The following is an 18,495-nucleotide window of genomic DNA, read 5'->3' as shown; positions in this document are numbered from 1 at the left end:
GCTACCGCAAAGACAGCTAGCTATGGTGCTAACTAGCCGGCTAATGTAACCTGGTCAGCTGACTGACATTGGCACAAAACTGACAGCTAGACATTTTTATAAAATGAATGTTTATGTTTCATGTCGTCGCGGCTTCATATTCTAGACAGCTAGCGAGCTAGGAGTGATTCAAACTGCGTGTCTGTGTGTCTGCTGATAGCTAATCGAGCTAGCATACAGCTGTCAATGACGTGTTAGCATTGTTAGCATTACAGTTATAGAACAGTCCAGCTGTGGCCTGAGACAGTGAAGCTGTTGTTATAGAACAGTCCAGCTGTGGCCTGAGACAGTGAAGCTGTTGTTATAGAACAGTCCAGCTGTTTCCTGAAATGGTGAAGCTGTTGTTATAGAACAGTCCAGCTGTTTCCTGAAATGGTGAAGCTGTTGTTATAGAACATTCCAGCTGTTTCCTTAGACAGTGAAGCTGTTGTTATAGAACAGTCCAGCTGTGGCCTGAGACAGTGAAGCTGTTGTTATAGAACAGTCCAGCTGTGGCCTGAGACGGTGAAGCTGTTGTTATAGAACAGTCCAGCTGTTTCCTTAGACAGTGAAGCTGTTGTTATAGAACAGTCCAGCTGTGGGCTGAGACGGTGAAGCTGTTGTTATAGAACAGTCCAGCTGTGGCCTGAGACGGTGAAGCTGTTATAGAACAGTCCAGCTGTGGCCTGAGACAGTGACACTGTTGTTATAGAACAGTCCAGCTGTGGCCTGAGACGGTGAAGCTGTTGTTATAGAACAGTCCAGCTGTGGCCTGAGACGGTGAAGCTGTTATAGAACAGTCCAGCTGTGGCCTGAGACAGTGACGCTGTTGTTATAGAACAGTCCAGCTGTGGCCTGAGACAGTGAAGCTGTTGTTATAGAACAGTCCAGCTGTGGCCTGAGACGGTGAAGCTGTTATAGAACAGTCCAGCTGTGGCCTGAGACAGTGACGCTGTTGTTATAGAACAGTCCAGCTGTGGCCTGAGACGGTGAAGCTGATATAGAACAGTCCAGCTGTGGCCTGAGACAGTGACGCTGTTGTTATAGAACAGTCCAGCTGTGGCCTGAGACAGTGTACTGTTGTTATAGAACAGTCCAGCTGTGGCCTGAGACGGTGAAGCTGTTGTTATAGAACAGTCCAGCTGTTTCCTTAGACAGTGAAGCTGTTGTTATAGAACAGTCCAGCTGTTTCCTGAGATGGTGAAGCTGTTGTTATAGAACAGTCCAGCTGTGGCCTGAGACAGTGAAGCTGTTGTTATAGGACAGTCCAGCTGTTTCCTTAGACAGTGAAGCTGTTGTTATAGAACATTCCAGCTGTTTCCGGAGATGGTGAAGCTGTTGTTATAGAACAGTCCAGCTGTGGCCTGAGACAGTGAAGCTGTTGTTATAGAACATTCCAGCTGTTTCCGGAGATGGTGAAGCTGTTGTTATAGAACAGTCCAGCTGTGGCCTGAGTCGGTGAAGCTGTTGTTATAGAACAGTCCAGCTGTGGCCTGAGACGGTGAAGCTGTTATAGAACAGTCCAGCTGTGACCTGAGACAGTGACGCTGTTGTTATAGGACAGTCCAGCTGTGGGCTGAGACAGTGACGCTGTTGTTATAGGACAGTCCAGCTGTGGGCTGAGACAGTGACGCTGTTGTTATAGGACAGTCCAGCTGTGGGCTGAGACAGTGACGCTGTTGTTATAGGACAGTCCAGCTGTGGGCTGAGACAGTGACGCTGTTGTTATAGGACAGTCCAGCTGTGGGCTGAGACAGTGACGCTGTTGTTATAGGACAGTCCAGCTGTGGGCTGAGACAGTGAAGCTGTTATAGAACTTTTCTAGCTAATGCCTTATGTTGTCCCACTTTATCTGAAGAAGTGTCTCTATGATTATTCAGTCTTTCTTATATTTCTATAGATTTCTCAAGGTGAACATCAAGCCAGTATTCAGACATGGATATCCGAGGAGCAGTGGACGCTGCTGTACCGACCAACATCATCGCTGCTAAAGCTGCCGAGGTCCGAGCTAACAAGGTCAACTGGCAGTCCTACTTACAGTAAGTCACTGTGAGGCACAAACGCACACACAAAGCTCTTAAAGGGAATTGTAAAGCAGTTATATTTTTTTTTCATTCCCCTGCTTGTGTCATTTTTATATTTATTTTTTTATGCCTTTTATAGAGCAAACCTTTGCCTCTTGTGTTGACAAGAATATATATGACAAGAATATATATGTCAAGAATATATATTTGCATGTACTATTTCTATTTTATTTGATTAGCTCTTACAAATCTACCGAATATATTTCTTAATACTTCCTTTGGATTTTCCTAAAAAAAAAAAAAAAAAGGAACTAAACTGATTTACAAACATGGTGTCAGTGTCTTGTGACTTTCTGTCCTTGTGTGAGTGCAGCTTGTTTATGTCCATTTTTAATTAGGATTGGAATATGCTTTAAAATAGTTAATCAGATCATAATTTATATATTTGATATCATTATATCATTATGCATGACTCTAGTACACCGGCGAAGACAAATTCAGCCCAGGCTTTGTGTTTTTTTTTTTTTTTTTCTTTTTCTTTTTCTCCCCCTAATTTGTTGGTGATATCTTTACACACAGCATCTTCACAGTGTGTTATCGTATTCAAGGCTGTTTGTTAAATAGCTTCATAGTCCAAAGTTGTGTTTTTTTTTCTTTTGTATCATAAAGCAGATCAAGTGATTTTGTCTGTGTTGCGTAAGTTTGGAAAATACAGCATTTCTTTGACTGTTAAAGACTAAAATCTCTGTTACTTTGACAACACTTCAGTATCGAGTACTGTACAGTATAACAAAGTTAAAGGCACATTAATTAAGCAATCTACAAACAGTAATACATTCATTTGTTGATTCAGATTATGAAAGCTATGTTTAAGACTAATAACACTAAATTTCACACAATTGAATTTTGATTTAAACTCTGTTTAAATGCCACCAGCTGTCCTGATGTACTTACTAGTAAGAAGAGTCAGAAAGACAATCTGTTATTTATTTTCTGAACTTGAACAAGATGTGTGATTTAGTCATTTTCTCCGCTTAAATACTCAAGAGACCAAACCAGAGAGTACGTTCATTCTTGGGAGATGAGCATGAAAATTGTTTGTGCTTAAAATTTAATAGCAGAAAGTCTCTGGCTGCTGTATAATCCACAGGCTGTGTTGTTTTGTCTTGTGAATTTTTTTTTCTCTTGTTTTGAGTTTGTTTTATTGTGAGAGAATTATATACCAGTTAAAAGCTTACTGACTCATTATAGCAGCACCACTTGCTCAAAATACTGATTTAAAATGCAAGACTTGAAAAGTGTTTCTATGTGCACTAATCTTATTTTATTAAGCTAATAAATGGTACTTGATTGCAGAAGGTTAGGGTAATGTGATGGTTCATTACAGTTCATTTGCATGATATAACTTGCTGATATCATGAAGCTTCGGGCTCCACTGAATAAATGACGTCCCAACCGGTGTGACTTGGACGAACGGGTCGTAGGCAGACAAATATAAAATGAATGAGTCACAGACAGCGTGAAATAAATGAATGAGTCGTGGTCAGCATCTGTTGAAAAGCTTGACAGTAATTAAAGATCGTGATTCTGTTTTTTTCTTTTTCTTGTTATTTGATGTCGAGCTTCAATTGTGTTTGGAGGAGTTTTACTCTGAAAGTGACAAAGGACTGAGGACTAAGAAAATGAAGTACATTTCTATGCAGCTATGAAAACGGAACAAACTGTGATTAAAAACTGCCTTAAGGAGTTATTGAAACTATGACAACATGAGCAGCAGCTTTGCAAGTATTAAATACATACCCAAACACATCATTTGCTCTTGCAGATTTTTACGACTGCTGAAAGGAATGAATGATGTATTGAAATTATCCCTGCTGTTTTATTAGGTTTTTCAATTATAGTCTAATCTTCACACTGCTACCTGGCCTCTAGAATATATGCTTACACTGCCAGGCGTTCAGTGATCAGTAGTCCAATCATGTTTGTATAAGCACTTCTCACTTGATCCTCGACTCATGTCTAAAGCCAACCATCAACTTCTTACAATAGTACGTAATATATGCACTCATTAACCACTTTATTCATGCTGTTAATTCATAAATGCAATTATCCAATCACCCAATCATGAGAGCAGCACCATGTACGAAACCATGTAGATATAGGTCAAGAGCTTTAGTTAATGTAGACAATAATCATCAGAATGAAGTTTCTCATTCCTTTACCCATTTTAATATTTGATTTGACTGTTTAACTCAAGCTTTTGACTTACATTGGCATGATTTGGCACCATGGCTGTTGGGCCCCAATGATGGGCTGTTTGGATATTTGAATAAATGATATTAGTGATTCTGACCCATTCTGCTCCAATCCGTCCTGATGCCCTTCTTCTGGTTAGAGATTTTGAAGTGCTGGTTTGATATCCTCACATGGACAGTCTAAAGATACAGGAGATTACTGTGGATAGTACTACTTAGAAAGCCTGAAGATGGTTTTGATCTGCAGTTCATATGATAGCTTTAGGACTGCATTTGCCATTAGTCAGTTTTGTACTCAAGTCTCCATCAGCTCATAACTTCAACACAACAGACTTCATTTTTGACAACAGGCATTTTTGATCATATAGTTATACAAGGGAAGTTATGTAATTTTTCTTTCATTTGGTTTTGGATATGTACATATTGGTCCATATATGGTGTATCAGAATCAGAATCAGGTTTATTGGCCAAGTGTGTTGACACACACAAGGAATTTGGTTCCAGCTGTTTGTGACTCTCAAAAGTACAGACATAAATAACACTATACTATACTATACAAGATAATACAGGTGATTGCCTGGGTAAAGTGGCTTATATGAAAGTACACACAGCTTTAAGAATTTGTAGTTTTTCTTATGCATGTCTGCTTAAACCTAACCTACTAGTGACATGGATGGTTTTAGAAAGTGTTTTTTCCCCACAAATGTTTATATCTTCAAAGTAAATGGTGATATTAAAACATGTTATGCTCTTTGAGATACCATGGGTACTTTAAAATTTGAAGGTGTTATCTTTAACCACTAAACCTCTGTGTAACTTCATCTTAACAGAGGTAAAAACATCTCATTCTGAAAGCCAACAGTGTCCTGACTCATTTTATATCAGACTGATATAAAGATTGACTGACAGTCCACCAGGGTAATGGGATGCTTGTGTACTGGCAAAAAGGATTAATAATCAAACGGATTAATAATTGTTCCTCAGGGATACTTTTCTAAATGTAAAATTTGCATCCTGAATTTATATATTTATCTAAAGCTGCTTGTGACAATGACTGGTGTTCCTAATAAAGTGATCAGTGAGTGTAGAAGTATAGAAGTGTAACATTTACATGTCTTACCCAAAAAAACCTTCCCCATTTTGTATTATTAGAACCTGAAGTTATAATGGAGTTCTTTGAAATTTAGATTTCAAATTGGACAGAAAAGCCAAAATTTGTTGGTTGCACAAGCGTACATCCCCCTGTCAGTACTTTATTTAAGCACCTTTGGTAGCAATTACAACTGCACTGTCTTTTGGGGAATGTCTGCACAAATAAATCCTGATTCTCTTGATTCTCCTGGGGAGAGTTACTCTGTCATATCGGATGCAGCTGATGGTAAACGACTGATGACCGATGATAAACATATTGGATGCAGACTGATGATAAACAGTGATTTTCATGCTTTTCCATAGATTCTAACACACAGATTTAGCAGTTTTGGTTTTAAGCCACTCCAGTGTAGCTATAGTTATATATTTAGGGTCATTGTCTTGAACCTCTGCCCTAGTCCAAATCTTTTGTAGACTTAAACACATTTTTTTGCATGTTCACCTGGCAATTAATAACGGTCGATAGCATGAAATACTGAATTCATGTCGGATTAAATCAAACCAGAATCATGTTCACAATCAAGTGCAAGCAGTAGGTCACAGAATGAGTAAATGATGCCTTCAGAAGCCTGAAACAATGCATGTTCTTCCTACAGAGCTGCTGCTTGACAAGCTTTTTAGATAGAAAGTGTGTTGAAGATTAGATGACGATTAGAGAAATCGGAGTAGTCGTGAATGCGGTTTCTTGATCTGACGTGTTCAAATCTAGTATTAATGTGTCCATATGGCCCAAGCGCTGATTTATTTCTGTAATCTATAGTAAGGCCTCCCAAATGTCTTATAATCATTCCAAAATAAGCTTGGATGATATTGAATCGAGTCAACCTGTTACTGGTCTTGAAGATTTCATCAAGTTATAAAGCTTGTTATACCCAGTAGAGTAAAACTTGTCAATGTTTTTGGATTATTGTGCCTTCTGGATGTTTATTTGATGACAGAGTAGACTCTATTGGCTTACTGACAGCCAGCTGCTCTGTTCGAACGCTTAGGCTATCTATTTTTTTTGCAGAAGAAAATAACAACAATAATATTTGGTTTGATCTGGTTTGAGTCTTCTGATTTATATTAAAAAAAAAACGCTCTGGGTGAAAGAGCATGGGCGCTGTTTTGTACACCAATCATCATTATCATCTCCTCTCACACTGAGATATTTGTTTAAGGACATGCAATTGTTCAGTGTACCTCGTAATGTTTTAATTGTTGTTTATCTCACACGAGGTGGGACAAAACTGTCCGAGGTAGAGCGGGTATTAGAACAGTAATTTTCACATTGGAAGGTATTGAAGCTGCAAGGCCTTTTTTTCTTTTCTTTTTTTTCTCTATCTCTGTATTCTGAAGATATGTGGGTTTGAGATGAAAGGATGAATAGGAGAAGATAGAGCAGGATTTCACATTAATTTCCTGATATTTACTCCTAGATGAAAGCAAAATTCTAAAAGGAACAAAAAAATATATATATAATATATATATATATTGTGTTTTCATTGTAACTGATAAGTCATGAGACTATTTTTGGGATATTTTTCCAGGATCACAGCTTTTTTGTGTTATTGTTTGTATTGTAGGGCTTCTTTCTTCAGTATCCTCTTCGAGATGCTTCTCAATGCTTCTGTCAATTAGATCGGATGCATTTCACTGTAAATTAGAAGACAGTGTTTCTGTAGACATTAGTTATTAAAGTAGTTATTACAGGTTTCTTTAACTGAAGTGACTCTGATTAACTCAAATTTCCAGATCTTTCAGAATGGGAGGGCATCTCCTGTTTTTGTGCCCTGTCCCCAGATTTATTATTGGATTCAATCTGGTCATTTCTAACCATTAATCTTTTTGATTAAGCCATTTTTTGTTGTTTTGGATGTGTCCACTGAATCACTCTCATGCTGGAAGGTGAACATCTTCATCTGCAGCTTTCTTGTAGATGCCAGAAGGTTCAGTGCCAAAATTGTCTGGTGATTGTAGCTATTCATGATTCCCTCTACCTTCACTAAAGCCCCAGTTCCAGCTGAAGAATAGCAGCTCCAAAGCATCAGTCGGCCGTGCATGCTGTCATTCTTTCTCCACTTGTCATTGACCGTCTTTTCTACATTCCGTGGTATATGGTCTTGAAAAGTGTTCTGCAGCCTGAGAATGTGAAATGCCTCTTCTGATGTGAGAAAAATCCTACAAGAACAGCTGAGATATATTTGGACTTAATCAGAGTCACTTTATTCATTTAATCAGACTTAATCACTTAATCAGAATAAATGCCTGTAGTAACTAAAATTTGAGCTCATGGTTAGTTCACTCTGAACACGAACACGCATCAAATTATTAAAGGGTGTGCATGCGTTTGCAGTTAGATTATTTATTTATTTACAGTGGCATTGTCCATTGTAAGCTGATGGTAAAACAAGCAAGCTAAATGTGCTTTGTTATTCTAAAAATATTTCAGATTTGATGAGGCCATTTGCAGATGCTGAAATAATTCATAGAGCTCTCAATTCTGGAATCATTTCCATTTGTTTTAATGGAAAGTTTACACTTCTTATGAGCTGTACTTGGGCCCGTTTTCTTTTTTTTATTATTATTATTTTTTTTGTAATCTCTTTCCTTTCTGCTCCCAGAGGGTTTTCTTTCAAATCAAAGGTGTGCATTGCATGGTTAATTCCATCTCCACCAACACCGTGCAGCAGGTCAATGCCCAACTCTCTTATCAGCCTGAAAAAATACCTCTCAGACGCCATCCCCTAAAGGACAACTTTGTATTGATTTGGACTGATCCTTCTCTTTAAGAGGACAAGGTGATCCAAACCTTGCCAGCAAAAACCATGTCCCCATTGCATAACAGTCACATGGCCAACTCACTGCAGTGCTTAAGCATTCAGGCTTGTCTGTTCTGTCAGTATACATCAGATGATTTCACCTGTTTGTCAGGAATTATGGTAAAATTAATTTATTTTTACTTTTCCCACACATTGCTGTCTCAAGTGTTTATGACTTTTGTAATAAACTCTCAAATGTGTGTTTGTCTTTGCAATGAGGGGTTCATGACAGCATTATGAACTACGACCCTACTGTAATATTTCTCTCTGTAGTTATTGACACACTGCCTTGTCCTAAAGAACACCTGAAGAACACTTTTTCATTACACTTCTAATCATCACGGTCTAATGTGCACTTTCACCATATTTATTGTTAACTGTTCAAATTAACAAACAAGGCAGAAGTTTTCAATGCATTTTAGGTCAGGACTCTGGACCGGTCATGTCAAACGCTTGATTCTATGGCCAAGTGAACCATTTTCTGTTGATTTGGATGTATGTTTTGGATTATTGACTTTCTGAAAGATTCATCCGCAAACCAGTGGTAGCTTCATCTCTGCAGAGGCAGACAAATTTTCATTTCAGTTCTCCAGGTAGGTCATACAGAGTCTGCTGTGTCTTATACCATGTATCTGAGTTAGCTTCCCAGAGCCTTTTGTGGGAAAACAACCCCAGAGATTTTCTACCATATTGAACAATACAGATTAGATTCTTTTCGGTATGTTGCTGCTGCTGTTGTCCTTTGGCTTCTCCTTGTTCTTGGCCGCCACATTGGATCATCCGATCAGCATATTTGACACAGGTTTTATGCTGCATTTCGTTCCTGATGTATCCCTCCCATTTTATCTGGGCTTGGTACCAGCACAGGGAGTTAAACTCTCAGCAGCTCGGTTGGTTCACTGCCTGGGTATCAGAGCTGGCTGAACATGTTACTCTATCATATTAGAGTCACAGAAAATAAAAGAAGTTCCACATTAATGACTACCGGTGTTATTTTATGCATATTTACCTTAGTAACTACAGAGCGTTTACATGAATATGGTTTTTTTTAGGGGCCAGATGATCACAGGAGAAGACTGTGAGTTCATCAAGAAATTTGAAGTCGCTCATTCTGAGCAGAAACAGGCCATTCTGACAAATGAAGGACATCAGGTAAGATATGATTATATATTCACTGCCTTTATGTTTCTCATGTTGTTATTTATGTCTTCTGAAAATGAATTTGTAATGTTTGACTGCAGTGTGCAAAGACCTTTCTCAACCTAATGGCTCACATATCAAAGGAACAGACGGTTCAGTACATCTTAACCCTGATCGATGACACTTTGCAGGTATAATAGACATACATACCCACACATACAAACACACAAACACACTGTGTACATATTATAATAAGTGCTGACCATTTTCTTTAGTACATTGTAATTTTATTCTGCCAGTGTTATTCTTTCAGAGGTCACGCTGTTGTTTCTACCTGCTAAGATGCACTCACTGAGCCATGTTAATAAGAACTTCTGTACACATGATTCATGCAGTTATTCAATCAGCCCGTTATGTGTCAGAGGTGCAGTGCATAAAATCATCCATATACATATCAAGAAGTCTGAAATATTCACATCAAACTTCAGAACATTTTTTTTGTAGGCACAAAACCCCTTATTTAAGAGAGCGGTCAGAGGAGAATGTCCAGACTGCTTTGAGCTGACCGGAAGTAGACAGTAACTCATTCTACGTCGTGTTGAGCATTGAGATTGATTTACATTTACAATGCATTTCGTCTTATTCAGAGCGACTTACAGATCTTGTACAGTACGTAATACAGTAATAAAAGTGAGGCATCATGGAGGCATAAAACCTAAGAACAACATAGATATATATTTCTTTGGCGTACTATTAAAGGAAATGAGAAGCTGTAAAAACGTAAACATTCAGTCACTTCAGCTAATATTCACTGAGAGTTTAGCGAACTGGACAAGTCCAACTGATTTTAGTTTAAAAGAGAGCCGTACCAGACTGAACCATATATTTGTTTATCCGCGTTCCCTCCACAAAGTCCATAACTAATTTCCACAAAAGTAAGTATTGAATAAAAAGCTTGCTTATAATTGGAGTTTCCATATGGAAATATGTTATCACTCTTAATTATGGGGAAAATATAACCAAAGCTACATTAAAAGATGATTAAATAAAAAACATTCTGATTAATCAGGAGTTAAAGGGAGTCTTGAAGGCCCACAAGAGAACACACAAACAGTTTGACCTGAGCATCAGATCTGACTGAGATCTGGAACGATGGGCAGCAGGTTGTCTGGTGAAGACCATGCATTAAGAGCATGTCCTAGTCTTGTGAGTTAAGGTACAACATGAGCTGGATTATAACAGCACCAGACTACAGAAGGTTCCACTTCTGTCAGCCAAATACAGGCTTCTGAAAATACACTAAGCACAGGCATGAAACCTGGCAGGATCGTCTACTGTCGTAACCGATCGGCCTCAAAATTTGACACGTCTTGCATTCTGGGAAGATTTTCTGCTCACCATGCTAGTAAAGAGTGTGTAAATTACTCTCGCATGTTAATGCGTCGATTTATGCGTTGTGCAGCCAACACAGGTGTACGATTGTTCCTGCTGATGAGTCATGTAAAGTTTGTGCTAAACTGCATTTTTACATATACATAAAAACATATGATTTTAGTAGAGAAGTCTTTTTAAGAAACTGTTCCCTGTTCTTGTTATTCTGTGTTCTCTATGGATATCTTTTGATAATGAGGCATTCAGGCACCCGACGCTTAAAAATATAGCCTAACAGTTTTCCGTTCAGGGTCTTTTCATGTCTGTCACTGGACGATTTTATCCAACTGGCTTTGAAATTCGAAGAAACTGTCCCGCTTTACAACAGCATTGAAACGATTTCGCTTCCTCTATTGTTAAACCTTTGCAGAGTTCTTTAATAATGTGTCACTGTGGCTGCTAATTGCTGGTTTAATGGAGTTTGTCATTAGGCTCTTACATATTTAAACCCATTCATCCACACAAACTCACTAAGAAACTTGTACATTTTCTCCCAAACCCAGGAAAATCATCAACGTGTCAACATTTTCTTCGATTATGCCAAGAAGACGAAAAACACGGCATGGTCATATTTCCTACCTATGCTGAACCGCCAGGACCTTTTCACTGTTCACATGGTAAGTCGTTATTATAGCAAACACCACCATAATTAGATGCTCATACTTCATTTACCTTAACTGCAGCCAGACATTCTGCTGTGAGTAAATTGTCTGCTTTAATTACTTACAGAGATTGTCCTCGATATTGAGTCTGTGCTAAAGACATCACCCGCAATTACGATCACCAAAAATATAAAACGTAAAACGTGGCATCCGACGAGATTAGACAAACCTGCATTTATTTTTTTCACTGCACATGACTGTTGCCATCACTCACGATCATGCCCGCTAGATAGTTTTGAGAATTCATGAGAGTGCGTGTGCTGTCGGTGGCCTAAAGATCTTGGATGTTATGCGCACAAATAAGAAAATAGATTTCAGAAGCATGCAGGCGTGAACACTGACATCGCTCAGGCCATGGGTGACTAACGATACTAATGTTACGTGATGATGGAAATATTAGGAAACAAAACAACCCAGAGGAGCATTCTGTGAAAATAATTTATGAAAATAACAGCACATGATAATGAAAATGAAGTAATGCTACACCTTCACACAGAATGCTTTGGACTGAGCTCTTTTGAAAGAAATTTTCAAATACAAACGAAATATTGTGCTTACTGCTTTGCAGCTTAGGGGCTGTTCCCCGGGTCTGAAGGAGAAGCACTCGAACTGACATTGATTTTTCTTTAAAGGTCAAGAGAAAATAAGATCAGAACCCAGAGAAATGGCCCGGGTTTGTTTCTTCAGCCTAGAATATTTGCAACCCTTTTTGTTTATTTAAGTAGGGGTGTAATGATACACTCCGGTCACAATTCTTTTCCATTTAATATAATTCTCTGAATATTTTGAACAAAACATATATCAAGAAAAATTCTGACTACAAGGAAACTTTTTTTTTATATTTCTGAATCGTAAACGTGTCTGTAATACAACTAAATCATTAATAACTAAACCGCTACAAACGTAGGTTTAATATTTGAAACCAAATGTGCAACAGGTTCACAATATATTACAAATAAAACAATGTAATTTATACATTCAATCATCATGTTTTCTTTAACACGGGGACTCGATCAGCAGAAACCAGATGAGCTCCTGAGCGGAAATAGAGCTCCAAAGTCGGCTAAAAGGAAAGCATGGAGGCATGGTCATGCTAAATGGTTTTCCTTGCTATTTTGTTTCGTGCACGCTTCATGCAATTTCACCATCCCGATATTTCATGCACGTTTATTTATGACAAAAGGATTGTGGAACTGTCAGTGGCAGAACCTGACCCCCAGTGCAACAAAAAAGTTAGATGCAAATTAGAAGCGGCAGCTGTGTGTCTCTGACCAGTCATGACAAGTGCCTTGGGCAGTGTGGATATCAAGCAGTGAATTAATTGAAGGCACAGGGAGCGAAGGGTGACTGAAAATAAATAAATAAATCAAATAAAACCACCGAGGCTTCACTTTCGACTCTTGGCTGGACGTGCACACAGCCCAAAGCACTTGCTGCATAAAACGTGTCTCAGTCTACAAAAAAGTTTATGGAAGAACCCTCATAAAAGTGTGGCTTTGAATTCTATATTAGTATTACTTCTGCTTCTTAGCAACCGTCGTGTATTTAATTTTAATCTGTTAATGCTGTTCAGCCATTGTATGCTTTTAACTCGTCAAAAGTGCCAGCAGCAGTTTGGGGAAATCTTCTGCCAGAGAGTGTTTCTTTGACTTCTATATGCAACTGTGAAGATGAAATCATTACAGAAAATGTTACGGCTATAAAAGCTTTTCGTGCAACGTTTGTGGATGCACCGTTGTTATTTATGACCTTGGCTCCTGAGTCACAAGTTCAACTTTTTTCCCATCTTCCATGAGTCAAAATCTCACTACTCACCATGCAACAAGTGTAACTCCATTTTTTTTTGTAACAGTCACAGGTCCTCATGCCACCACAAATCACCAACTCTCATTAAAAATGAAGGCTCCAGGCAATTTGACGTTGTAGGTGTGACCGTAGTTTTAACCCCAGTTAAGTCCCAAGCTGTAGCTCATTGGTACGTTGTATATTGATGGTGTGTCTGAATGTAACAAATGGCTGCATTAAGTTCAATGGGCTAAACCATTAAACACTTCTTTGGTAATAAAACCATTATAGATGGTCATCAAAGTGCTCTGTATTTACCACTTTCACACTCTACAACAAAATAAGTTCAATTTTTATCATATTTAACTGCTGTAAGTCACTGCATCGGAGTCACACTGAACACACTTGATGGAGATTGCAGCCTGCCATTTGCTATATTCCTGAGCCACATGATCACTTTCTAATTGACATGGAGTAGAGAGACAAGAGCTCTTATTCCCACTGAGGGAACAGAGATTATTATGGTCTCTTGGGTTATAAATGGCTGTAACGTTTGAACTCTCAGTTGCTAGATGATTGAGCAAAACCTTAAATCAAGTGATCCTAGGAACTTTACATGGCATGAATGTATGCAAGCATACGGTATTTGGCCAGCAGTTATTTTCTTTCAGTCTCGACTTCACAGCTTTTTTTTTTCTGTATTACCTCATATAGACACGGTAAATGTTTTCATTTTCTCACAGGCTGCCAGGATCATCGCCAAGCTGGCGGCCTGGGGCCGGGATCTGATGGAAGGGAGTGATCTGAACTACTACTTCAACTGGATCAAGACTCAGCTTAGTTCCCAGGTAGAAAAGCATACATGCATTATTGCTGTTAATCAGCTGTTTTTGTCTGTGTGTGTGTGAGAGATCATTTTCTCAAATTTTACATTGCGTGATGTTATTAACCCGCCACATAATGATCATATCATTCAAAAGTAATTTGACTACACACAGTCCGCGTCATCGCGTTTAATCGATGAAATTCGACGATCATGTTCAATGTGATGTCTGATGCTGTCCAGTCTGTCAGGTCTTTCTCTGTTTTTTATTCTAACCCGATTTAATTTGAACATAAGTGGCTTGTAGGGAGATCAAAGTACTTATGAGATTTCAAGGCCTGAGTAAAATGACTGCATCATAAAATGTATTCAGGTATAAAATGCGTGTTTTGATGTACTGCTAAGATGATTACTTTGTACTGAGTTCAGAGCCATACTTAAATCGTGTGGCCCGACTCCTTCTACAACCCCATCCAATCAGTCAAAGTTGACATCTGATGATAACGATGGTTAAAACGAACTGTATTTTGCTAATAGATTTGCAAGGTTTATTTGGTAATGCTCTTCTGTTTTCACTTTGAGAACCTAGGGTTAAGCTTAGGTTAGGCTAGGTTAGTTTTTTTTTAATGGTTACTGCAGTGCATTTTTTTGTATATTGTATTTCGTTTATTGTGTGCATACATTTTAATGTATTATACCTAAGCATATATGATGGACAGATTTGAGGTTAAAACACAAAATTTATTGTTGATTTATGAAGTATAGATTGAGCCATAATGTTGTCTCCCCCCCATCTCTTTGCAGAGCACTAATGCATTTTATTAATATGCACGCTGAAATTCGATTTGAAAACATTGTAAGACGTATTGCTTACGATTCGTAGCACTTAAATGAAAGTACCTTCTGTGGCTTTTCTGCCTCTTAGCTTTTATTGTATTCCTCCAATATGCAGGGCATGTGACAGCAGGAAGCACTTACATTTTCAGTTATGCTAATAAAACACCTCACTTGCAATCAAGCAAACTGAACATACTAGATAGAAAAGCAAAATATGAATTTCTCTTTTTTTGGGGAAAACAAAAAAAAAAACCTAACCTTTTCAAAACTTCTTTCCAATTTGTCTGCTATTCATAAAACTCTGTGACCACCAGAAGTGATTATATTCTTGTTTGATTTACTCTCCATAAATCCAATTAGTGCTGGACAAATCATAAACCTTCACAAATCATAAAGCTAGCAGAGCAGAAGTGTAATCAACAAAGGTAAAAGCAGTGATTAATGCAGTTCAAAAGCTAATTACGTGCACTAATCCACACACTACTGTAGCCATAATCTTTATCTCCGTCTCCTGATGATGTCATACTTAGTATATTTGCATCACTGACAACAAAAGGCAGAAAATATTTTTCTAACATTTTCCTTGTGAGCTGGATTGTTGTCTGTCACAAAGATGCTCTCAGAGTGTATTTTTGCTCAGTGAGGAGTTTAATTGCTTGAATCAATATGTTTAGTCACTGGTATATGAATCAGTCAAAGTGTGCTGCCTTTAAACCAACATAGCAAATGAAACGTTTACTATTGTCGAATGCCAGCCATGGAATAGAGATACTGATTTGTCCACTTGCCAACGTGAATGAAAATCTGCCTAGATACGTTTACATACGTTATTTATACGTTGCCTATGCATGTAGGATAACTTGCTACGTAACCACACATGATGATTCTGTTCTTGCTGAACGCACATTGATATATAAGATTTAACATCCATGTTGCATGTTTTTCTTAAATTATTTAGCTGACAGTTTATATTTAATTCATTTATTTACAATGTAATTGAAGTTGTATAGGACACACTGTATGTCATACAATAGTGAGCACGATAGATGAGCTACACTTATGTATGCTGTTTGTGTCGACGCTGCTGATTTGTATGCTGCAGAAAGATCATTCATTCAGAGTCATTCCTCGGTTATCTTTTCTTTTTTTCTTTTTTTTTTTCCCCCATTTTGGATTCCTGTATAATTCTACAGGTTTCCATAATGGCCAGCCATACAGCCTAAATTTTCTAAAGGCATCACCATCTATGTCGGTATCTCAACACACATGCTTTTTTTTTTTTCTTTCTTTTTTTTTTTTTTTTTTTTGCATCTTTTGTTAGAAACTACATGGTACAGGTGCAGAAACAGGAACAGGAACCATCTCTCCCAGTGAAGTGAGTATGTCACATAAGGCTGTTGGTCAGCTTACAGAAGAGCGTCTGTGCTCAGCGTGGCATTAACTGAGCTCTGCTGCATCTCTATTTCATTCACCTGTACTCGATCTTTTCCTCTTACTTCTTCAGCTATGCTCCTTACCTTCACTTGCTCTAGTTTTTATTTAGCTGAGCCTGCACAGTGCTTTCGGGGCTCTATATATTTTACTTTTATTTACGGACAAATAATTATGTCTTTTTTTTTAATTCAGACTTTTTCCCATCTGAGACTTTCTCTGTAATTTAAAGGAACAAGCGAAGATTTAGATTACAATCTTCCTCCGGTTAAATAGGAATTAGTAATTGTAATATGTGCAGGCTTTTTTTTTTATTTTTTTATTTTTTTTATTTCATTCCTTAATCTGCTGGTATGATGCAAGCTGGTAAATCCCTAATTCAATTTCCTATCTGCACTCACAAAATTTCAGCCAACTAATTTGCTGTTTTTCACAACCTCTCCCTTCTTGAGCACTTGGCTTTCATGCATAATTTCTTCATGCTGGTCTGCAACATTCTCTCTCTCTCTCTCTCTCTCTCTCTCTCTCTCTCTCTCTCTCTCTCTCTGCATCTCTCTCTGCATCTCTCTTTCTCTGGCAGTGATTAATTAAATCTTATTTCTTCTCTCAGCCACTTTGCTAACCTCTTTCCATCCAGGTTGTCTTGTTTCTACTGCATTGTGGGACCGTCTGTCTCTTTAAATTTGCATGCTCAGGATTCTCCTAAGGTCTTGCACGTGCATAAACGAATGCAAAAGGATCGTCACTTTAGGTGGCCTTGTTTCATTGTGTTTCCTTTGCTATGTCCTACACAAAATGGCCTTATCCTATACACCCTTTCCCTTGCTTCTGTGGATGGTTAATGTCGCTCATCTTCTGACAGATTTGTCCTGTCTGTCTATGTTCGTGTGCATGTCAATTTGTGTGTGTCTGTGTATGTTTGTTTGTGTGTGTGTTTTCCCTGCCCAGAGCTCTCAGTATGTTCAGTGCGTCGCCGGCTGCCTGCAGCTGATGCTGAGGGTGAACGAGTATAGGTTTGCCTGGGTCGAAGCTGACGGAGTGAACTGGTAATGGAGTGACTCAATACTTCATTCATTATTTCACTGTTTAATAGCAGAATAGAATAGAACATTTATTAAACGGCCTATTTACCTGACTTTAGACTGATTCACAGAGATATTAAAAACGCATTTTGTTTTGACCGAGTAAATGAGCTGAAATAACAAATAATGAAAGTTATTTAAGTTATTAAAATATTTGTTTCTGTTTCCCATCATTTTGGCAGATTGCACACTACACACTTACACTCACTCTCTCTCTCTCACACACACACACACACACATCCACACTCCTCCATCTGTATATTTTCAGACTACTATCCACACAACATTGTCCAACGATTCTGAGCATGTGGCAGCAATGCGCCGGTCCCATGTGTTGATGTCTGTAAATAGACTAACAAAATATGAATGTACATCATGAGTAAGCTGAGTGTGCTGTGCTTCTTCTAGCATCACGGCAGTGCTGAGTAACAAGTGTGGCTTCCAGCTGCAATACCAGATGATCTTCTGCGTATGGCTTCTGGCCTTCAGCAATCAGCTGTGTGAGCAGTTGCGCCGCTACAATGTGGTGCCTGCCCTGTCTGACATTCTGCAGGAGTCTGTCAAAGAAAAGGTCACCCGCATCATATTGGCTGCTTTCAGGGTACGTACACCTTGACCATCTGGTAACCCGTCAACTGAGCTGTAAAGCCTTTATAGGCTATGTGGGGGCCCTGGCACATAAACACGGTAACCATAACAACAATCTTACAAGTCCTAGCTACCATCAGCTAAATAATATGCATATCACATGCTGTCTAGATTAGAATTATTTAACGTTTATTAGTGGTAATAAAGACTGCTTGAGCTTTGAAGTTAATCACAGAGCTTTTCTGAAATCTTTTATTCATAAAAAAATTAAAAAAAAAATGAATCCACAGAAGGCAGAACTTTTTTTTACAACCGACTGCAATCTGTTCACCTTGTGGCTTTTTCCTTTAAGACAAATTGTGTGCAGGTGATTTGTGGGAAAGAAAGACTGCGATCGTGAAACCACTAGAGGTGTAAGAGTACGGTGTTTCGTATCATATCATTCAATACACCTGATTGAATTCAC

The 18,495-nt window shown here is 38.4% G+C and overlaps 1 protein-coding gene across 1 annotated transcript in view; it reads left to right on the top strand.

The window, feature by feature from the left end:
• Positions 1-18,495, top strand: part of atp6v1h (ATPase H+ transporting V1 subunit H) — a 36,299-nt gene that overhangs the window by 224 nt on the left and 17,580 nt on the right. Inside the window, exons 2-9 of the mRNA XM_060874139.1 lie at positions 1,919-2,057; positions 9,303-9,402; positions 9,492-9,581; positions 11,325-11,438; positions 14,012-14,116; positions 16,250-16,303; positions 17,308-17,405; positions 17,850-18,042. Of these exons, the coding sequence (XP_060730122.1) occupies positions 1,954-2,057; positions 9,303-9,402; positions 9,492-9,581; positions 11,325-11,438; positions 14,012-14,116; positions 16,250-16,303; positions 17,308-17,405; positions 17,850-18,042 (858 nt within the window). The 5' untranslated portion in view covers positions 1,919-1,953. The remainder of the gene's footprint in view (positions 1-1,918; positions 2,058-9,302; positions 9,403-9,491; positions 9,582-11,324; positions 11,439-14,011; positions 14,117-16,249; positions 16,304-17,307; positions 17,406-17,849; positions 18,043-18,495) is intronic.

The sequence above is a fragment of the Tachysurus vachellii genome, chromosome 7 (assembly GCF_030014155.1).
Source record: "Tachysurus vachellii isolate PV-2020 chromosome 7, HZAU_Pvac_v1, whole genome shotgun sequence".
NCBI classification, from domain to species: Eukaryota; Metazoa; Chordata; class Actinopteri; order Siluriformes; family Bagridae; genus Tachysurus; species Tachysurus vachellii.
Note: the sequence above shows the minus strand (reverse complement) of the source record. Positions and strands in the feature narration are given on the sequence as shown.